This window comes from Condylura cristata, unplaced genomic scaffold (genome assembly GCF_000260355.1).
Source record: "Condylura cristata isolate star-nosed mole 26May11 unplaced genomic scaffold, ConCri1.0 scaffold00001, whole genome shotgun sequence".
NCBI classification, from domain to species: domain Eukaryota; kingdom Metazoa; phylum Chordata; class Mammalia; order Eulipotyphla; family Talpidae; genus Condylura; species Condylura cristata.
The window spans coordinates 82,105,356-82,113,228 of NW_004567102.1; the positions used below are offsets into that span (position 1 = coordinate 82,105,356).

The window sequence follows — 7,873 nt, forward strand, 5'->3', positions numbered from 1 at the left end:
CAATCCTGAGTACCTTCTTTTCTTTCATTCTGTTGTTTTTAGCTGTCCTCAGCATCCCTCACCATCCATTTCCCTAACACATGTCACCTTGGTGAACACGTGTACTGACTTTCTAATTGGACTTTCATTCTGGTCTTTCATCCTTTCAGTAGTCTATACCTGCCTCAAAAGTCATCTTCTGGAAGCACAGCTCCGAACCCATGACTTTCATGAAGGGGGGAGGGATCCCTGTTGCCTAAAGCACAGACTGCTGCTTTAACTCTCAAGAGTTTTTATGATGTGGCCCAAATGTTCCTTACAGATGCATTTTTCTTTTTCTGCTTTACAATATCGACTCCCCATCCTAATTCCTCTGTACTTCATGGCATTCCCCATGAATGTTTATTTTCTGCTTCCTGTTCTGGGTTCCTCTGCCTCCTCTACCTTCAAGGTTCAGTTAAAAATAACACTGCCTTCAGAAAGATTTTTATGAAATGTATTCATAGATTAGTGAGCTAATCATTTCTCACTTTAATAAAAACGTTTAGTTCCTAATGCATAAACCCTACTTACAGTTTCATTCTCCAGAACAACTTAGCCAGTGTACTGATAAATGAATAAAAATAATCAATAGGTATTGATTAAGTGGATAATTCTAATAATGAATACTAACAATTGAGTGGAAACAATATGTCTTCAGAATAAAGAGGGTCAAGCAACTATCTGGCCTCATTGACATACCTTTGTCTGTTCCAGTTCTGAAGATAAACTTTCCAAACTGCTAAAACTCAAGAAGCGCTCATGGCTGGAACCTGTTTGAAAAAGGTATCTGACCACTGTCTCTTTGTTTGTTTCAAATCGCTCCCACTTTCTTAAGGTGACCTAAATTTAAAAAAAAAATGTTTTTTTAAACAAAAAGCACCAACATGTTATGAATTATTATCAAGGTATATGACAAAATATTATTGCCTTTCCATTCATTTGTTAGGCTGTCAATTTCCAATGAACTCGCAATTCAAGTTTCAAGCCGTCACACTGAACAAACACGACTCTAATGCTGCTATAAAAATTCTCTGTATGAATCTCAATTCATCGACATAAATATGTGTGGATTATGACTCTTGAGTTTCTATCAACTGTAAAGTCCTATGAATCCAATATTGTCATTAAAGATGTAGATAAAGGGAAAGGAATAGCAAGCCTTCCAATATCGCTCAAGGAAAATAAGAAAGAAAAGGAGAGAGAATGGAGAAAGAGGAGAAAAGCAGTGAACTGGTGGCAAAAATTAAAAAAAAAAAGTGTGACGATCACAATAAAGAATAAAGTGGAGAATAGAAATTTTTGGATGCAGACACATGTGGATTAAAATCCTAGTTTTATTACTATTGCTGCTCTGTGACTTTGAATAAAGTTTATTAATTCTCTTTCTAAACATCCACATTTGCAAAATGTGGTAATTACAGCATTCACCCAGAATGAAAACATCTAACACCCTCAAGGTGGTCATCAGAGGCAAGAATAAACATTAATTCCCAGGAGCAGAAGAATAACCCATGACCCGGAAGTTAACACCACGCGCTTCCGGTCTCCTACCTGGATGCGGCGCTCCTGCTTCTCCCTGCTCTGTTCCATGCCATCCAGAGTACTCTCTAGTTGACGCAGCTCCTCGCGGGCCCGGCCAGGCAGTCCCCCCTCTCCCTTCCGGGCCTGTGCAATCTGCTGCTGCACATCCCTCTTCTTTGCTGAGATCCTTTTCGTCTTTTGCTGGAAGCATTTATTCAACAGATGGAGATAAATGTTACTCGGGGCTAAGCAGAGACGAAGACACCTACATTTTGAAGTAGGTACAGAAGGGTACAGTCTCATGCTGGGTCGGCCCAAGCATATTTTAAATTTAAGATGTGTAGTGAAAACGATAATAGAGGTTCTACATTGGTCAAAGATGGACCTTATTTATAAGTATTTTATATTTTTAATGGTAAACAACAACATAATTGATTTGGTTTTACTGTTTTAATTTGTGTGCAGATTTACACAGCATTTTGCATCTTCTACAATATTTCAGAGGAGTTCAGAAAATCTATTCATTTGATGAGTCTCCTTAAATAACTATTTTCTGTCTAAAAATAAAATGCAAACTCCAGTGTTTTTTTTTTTTTATCATTTATGCTGTTAAGAGATTTCCATCTCAGATGCATTTAGAATGATGAATCTGATAAAGTATTTGAGGTAAATTGTGTTTTAAGGTAAACGTTTTATGTAAATATAACATAAAAACACAGCAGTGCACCAATCTCACATAAGTGCACGACTTTGACTTTGTGAAAATTTGTAAGTTATAATCAAACCCCTGTTCAAGAAGTGTTCAGTTTTAAAATATTAATGTAAGTATCTATACTTTCCGATTTCACCTGACTTAAATTGAAACCAAATGACACTTTGGCAGTGATTCAGAACTATGTAATGCCAAGTATTTATTTATTTTTGTTCAGCTTTTTTATAATTAAGTAAATTTATTAAGAGGCAGCTAAGTTACAAACATTTAGTGCAACTTGCACTTTTATATACCACTACATATAAAACTGGTTAGCATTTTACTATATATTAACTAAAATTGTATCATTAAATATTTGATTAAAATCATATTTCCTTAGGTATTGAACCCGAAAATAATTTATTATGTATGAGTGTACATATATATGTATATATTAGAACATTACTTCCAGTTCTAATTCTTTTTAAGAACTTAGTCTCCGGAAATATCTTCCTCTAAATTATAATTTCCTAGTTAAAGGTATACTCCAAGTTGCATTTTGAATAGAAAGATTTTAACACAAAACAACAGTTGCCTCAAATATGAAGTGACTATCTATATATGACTTCCTTCTCTGTTATAAAAAGCATCATTTCAAATTTTATGAAATATTTTGTAGCAAAATCAATTTTTCCTCCATAGTATTTCTTGAAGAAATCATGCAATATGAGGATTTGTCTTGCAGGATCTTCTGAAATATTTAACAGAGAGAACTGAAGTGTCAAGTTCTTTGAACCATTCAGTTGGGTTTCTTTCAGCCCCTTTGCTTCCTTCCCACCCAGTGGTGGTGCTTTTATTCTCTCTGGCTCCATCACTGACCAGTCACACAGCACAAATGCATTGGGTAAAGAGATATTCTACCTGGTGGTGAAGAAGTAACTGCTGTGCTTCAAACAGATTTTCAGTGTCCAATATTTTCTCAGCTTGCTCCTGTACCTCCTTTGAGCCGGAAATTAAATCCTCAAGGGAACTTTTGACTATTTCTTTGTACTGGACACAATCCCCAAAATTACTTAGCATCTCTTCAACCTTGATTTTCATGGAAAAAAAAATGCAAGTCACATGGTCATATAATCTTGAAATTTTTTAAGGATAGATATTAACAACTTGAAATACATGCACAGATCTCTAGCTTTTATTCTATCTTATGTATTTGAAGCTTATTTAAAAATTGCTAAACCCTATTTTCACTTATGGAAATCACAAGTTTCATTTGGTACCATATTGCAAACCCACTTGACTTGGTAATTTATGCAAGATAATGAAACTGTACATACTATATATACTGTTTCTTGAATCTCTTTCATTATAATTTCAAGTCTAAAATCTAATTATAAATGATTAAGGTGTATTATAAGAAAGATAAGTCCATCCTATTAAAAGTAAATAAGCAAAACTTTGTGAAGAAAGAATAAAAGAACATTTGTTGAAAATGTCCTCCAGTATTTCTACATGAGGCATGAAATAATTTCTAATTTTGTGGTTCTTTAGTGAATTTTTGTGTCATTTTCCTAAATGTTCAGCTTTCTCTTCTAATTTGGTTTCCACCACTTGGTTTCACCAGTATTTTCTTTTCAAACACTGTCCTTTCCCTGCACTATTATCATCATCTCCCCAATTTATCAGCACTTGTCTTTCACAGAAGACTTCCCATGTCTCCTCTTATCTTATCTTTTTCTTTGACCCTCTTGTGCACTAAGTTCCTCCAAGGTTACTGGAACCGCTGTTCTGCCAACAGCAGCAAGACCCAGTGAAAACCACAAATCCTTGAAAAAAGTGGCTTTTCATTGCACATTAAAAATTCACCCAGGGCTTTTCCCCCTTCTACTGGAAGGCTGAAGCCTTAAACACGTTTTAAATACTCAATGAATTCTGACCAAAGGATGGACTGAATGTGTCAAATACACCTTTTTATACAAATCTTTATACAAGCGGAGTATGGTTTTTGCCATTCCTCTTTTTGCCTCCATTAAGTGACTGAGTACCAACCAAGGGCATTAGGAGATATCACACAGCAGCTGTAGTGAGGCAGTGTGTGAAGAACAATGTCTGCATTTGTTAGATTGCTGGCATGAGTCCCACTGACTGTGTTATGAGTACTTGAAAGACAAAGTGAGTAAGTGACCTTGGAAATGTTAGGGAGACTAATTACTTCGATTTTAATGACTGCTCAAGTGGTTTTTTTTTTTTTTAAGATTTACTTATTTATGCATACAGTACTGGGGTACAGGCCAGAGGTGTTGGGTGGTGAGAGGATTCACCAGAGACAGAGTGGGGAGCAGAACAGGCTGACTGATGAAGTACACTGCTGAGGGGAGCAGCGGGCAGATCAGGAGAGGTCTGTCATGCCCTGTGGATCACCTCTGGGGCCAGGGATTGAACTCACACTCAAGTGGCTGTGGCCAGCTTGCAGTGTTGCGTCCCAACCCTTTGTGCCACCAGGGTGGGCTGGGTTTGTATATTTTAAAGATACAGGATTATAAATATTGAAATGTACATCAAAAACTTTGAAATGAGTAGATCTTACCTAAAAGGGCCTTTACTTTTCTGCTGACTAAATACTGAATTTATAATTAACATCAATTAATGAGCATTTACTCTGTCGAGCACTGTACTAAGTGGTTTCCACACATTTGTGCATTTAATACTTGACAGTGAGGTATTTTTAGCCTTGTTATACCACATGAAAATCAACATTCAGGGCTATTAATTATAAGCTCAACACTATATAGTGACAAACTCAAGATAGCATTTGAAGGCAGGGCCAGCATCAAGCTCTAATGCTGGGTTTATCTGATGCTCAAGCCTGTGCTTTTAATTTTTATTATATGCCTTAAACTGTCCATGAAATAATGGTTTCAGTAACAGTAAAAAGTAAAGTTCTGAGAAATGTTGTCCTTTAGATATAGATTATTAAATAATAATTCAATTATCCTCCTCATCTCCCCCATTGTTCATACAAATAGGTTAACAGTATTGTTTCAACTACAATTATTTTTTTATAAAATGATTTGCTAAACTACAGCCAAAAATAAAAGAATCTTCCAGATGCTTCCCAGATTCCTTACCCCATAATGCCTGTTTGTCTAGAGTGTGAGGAAATGGTTTACCTCAGACAACAATGCCATGAGAGCCTTGAAAGAACTGGATAATTTGGCCAGCTCATCACCTTGCTTTTGGGCTTCCTTCTCAGAAGAAACTTCTGTCAAGATTTTAAGCCTGGATTTCAACCAACTGAGAGTTTCGCCATTTTTGCTAATACCACTTCTGATTTCCTGAAATGAAAGAAGACTTGATGTACAGAGGCAACGGTGACTGTAACTTCTTAGCCAGAAAGGACTCACCCTAAGAAGGTTGGTAAGGGAGATGTAAGAGTCACTCACTCACCAGTAGAATGCCTGCTTTTTACCTTTCTGTCCATATCTTTTTTTTAAGGTTTATTTATTTATTTATACAGAATTGGGGTATAGGCCAGAGGTGCAGGGGTGGTGAGAAGATTCACCAGAGACAGAGTGGGGAGCAGAATAGGCAGATCAATGAAGTACACTGCTGAGGGGAGCAGTGAGCAGGTCAGGAGAGGTCTGCTGCACCATGTGGATCACCTCCAGGGCCGGGATCAAATTCATGCAGAGTGGCTTTAGCTTCTTAGTGCTGTGCTTTAACCCGCTGTGCCACCAGGGAGGGCCCTCTGTTCATATCTTTTAACAGAAGTACAAAAATGCTTCCCCGACACCAGTACTTGAGGTATAAAATCTATGCTCTATCAATAAAGTTATCTTCCTAATTAGATGGCTTGGTATTTCTAGAGATTTCTGTGAGCACCAAAAAGATGCTTCTAAACACTATAGAAAACCATAGAATACCAAAATTAGGTATTAGAACATATAACCTATTTTGTTACCTCATTTTCTGTGCGCTGGAAGGAATATGATCTTTCTGGCCAGCATGGCAAGCCCAAGACAATTCCAGAAAGACCAAAGGGCTCAGCCTTTGTAGGGTTGGGGACCAAGGCAATGGTGATGGGGACACTCCTCACCCTCCCCTCACTCTGGGTAGCACACAGGTAGAGTTTTCAACCACATGGCGGCTATCAACTGCTACAGAGGGTTTTGCAGGGCAAATGCATGCCAATCAGCAAACAGTTGCTTCCAGAAGAAAGTGATCTCTTCATTCTAAGATACAAATGTGTTTTTTTCTAAGAGGACCCAGAGTAGCAAATATAAATCTACAAGCACTTGTTACATTTAAGAGGATTATAAATTTTAGAGCAAACAAAAGGGAATTCAGATGACAGACACTGAGAGAAATGGGCTCTCGCCAATAGCAACTATGTGTCTTCAAAGGCTAAAAGATGTTTCCATAATGTGAGTCTAAAGGACTCAGGGCCTGCTGAGAGGAGCGGCCCCTCCCAGGACACTAGCCTGGTTCAGCCTGGGCTCTGCTGCCTTGGCTGGCTTATCAGATGTCCCCACCTCCAGAGACTTATCCCTGCTAGCGGCAGCATGTGACACAGAAAGTCTTCTTAGAGACCTTATCCGCTTCTCTCATTTCTGTGACATGGCTGTCAAGTGGCTGAAAACATATTGTAGATTGTTTAGTTTTCCATGACAATTATTAGACCTCTCCTTTGTTTTCAATGATGCATGTTATCTTTTCTCAGGATCCCCCACTAGCTAAAAGTGCAATTTGTGGCTTCCCTGAGCATGATTAAATCACAAAACTAGCGATGATTCAATAGAAAGAAACAATAGTTTTCCACAGTAACCGAGAAAAGTCATTTTGAAGACAATTTTCAGAAATTCAGTTTATCTACAGCAAGAAAAGTCATCAGTTATGTCATCTATGTTTCACTAACAAAAAATGGCCCAGAACTTACTTCAACGGCACGCTTAACCTCTCCGTCGCTGTCAGTGTCGATGGCATCACTCTTAATTCTTTTCAGTTGAGTCTCCTTTGCTGATATCCAAGATGAGAATTCAGAAATTCTAAAATAACACAAGAATATTCTTATGAAGAGGGAAAATATCATCATGGTTAGAGTTCATCTCTATTGCACTCATTCATGGAACTTTAACAATCAAGTGGCGATAAAATGACTGACAATTTTTTTTTAATATTTACTTATTTATTCATACAGAACTGGGGTACAGGCCAGAGATGCAGGGGCAGTGAGAGGATTCACCAGAGACAGAGTGGGGTACAGAACAGGCAGATCAACGAAGTACACTGCTGAGGGGAGCAGCGGGTGGGTCAGAAGAGGTCTGCCACACCATGTGAATCTCCTTCAGGGCAGGCGGGGATGGAACTCATGCGGAAGTGGCTTAAGCTTCTTTATGCTGTGCTTTAACCCTCTGTGCCACCAGGGAGGGCCGATTGACAAATGTTTTTAAAAATGTTCCTTGAGGGCTCTCTTTGGTGGCATGACAGGTTAAAACACCACATTATGAAGCTCTCCGAAGCCACTGCAGCATGAGTTCGAGCCCCATCAGGGAGCTGACCCACATGGCGCAGCAGACCTCTCCTGACCCTCCCACTGCTCCCCTCAGCAGTGTACTTCATCAGTCGGCCTGTTCTGCTCCC

At 38.4% G+C, this 7,873-nt stretch overlaps 1 protein-coding gene across 1 annotated transcript in view; it reads right to left on the bottom strand.

Annotated features, from left to right (window-relative positions):
• Positions 1-7,873, bottom strand: part of SYNE1 (spectrin repeat containing, nuclear envelope 1) — a 424,261-nt gene that overhangs the window by 266,593 nt on the left and 149,795 nt on the right. Inside the window, exons 27-31 of the mRNA XM_012735121.1 lie at positions 7,170-7,278; positions 5,404-5,568; positions 3,155-3,322; positions 1,573-1,743; positions 721-861 (exon numbers count right to left, since the gene is read on the bottom strand). Coding sequence (XP_012590575.1) covers positions 721-861; positions 1,573-1,743; positions 3,155-3,322; positions 5,404-5,568; positions 7,170-7,278 — 754 coding nt within the window. The remainder of the gene's footprint in view (positions 1-720; positions 862-1,572; positions 1,744-3,154; positions 3,323-5,403; positions 5,569-7,169; positions 7,279-7,873) is intronic.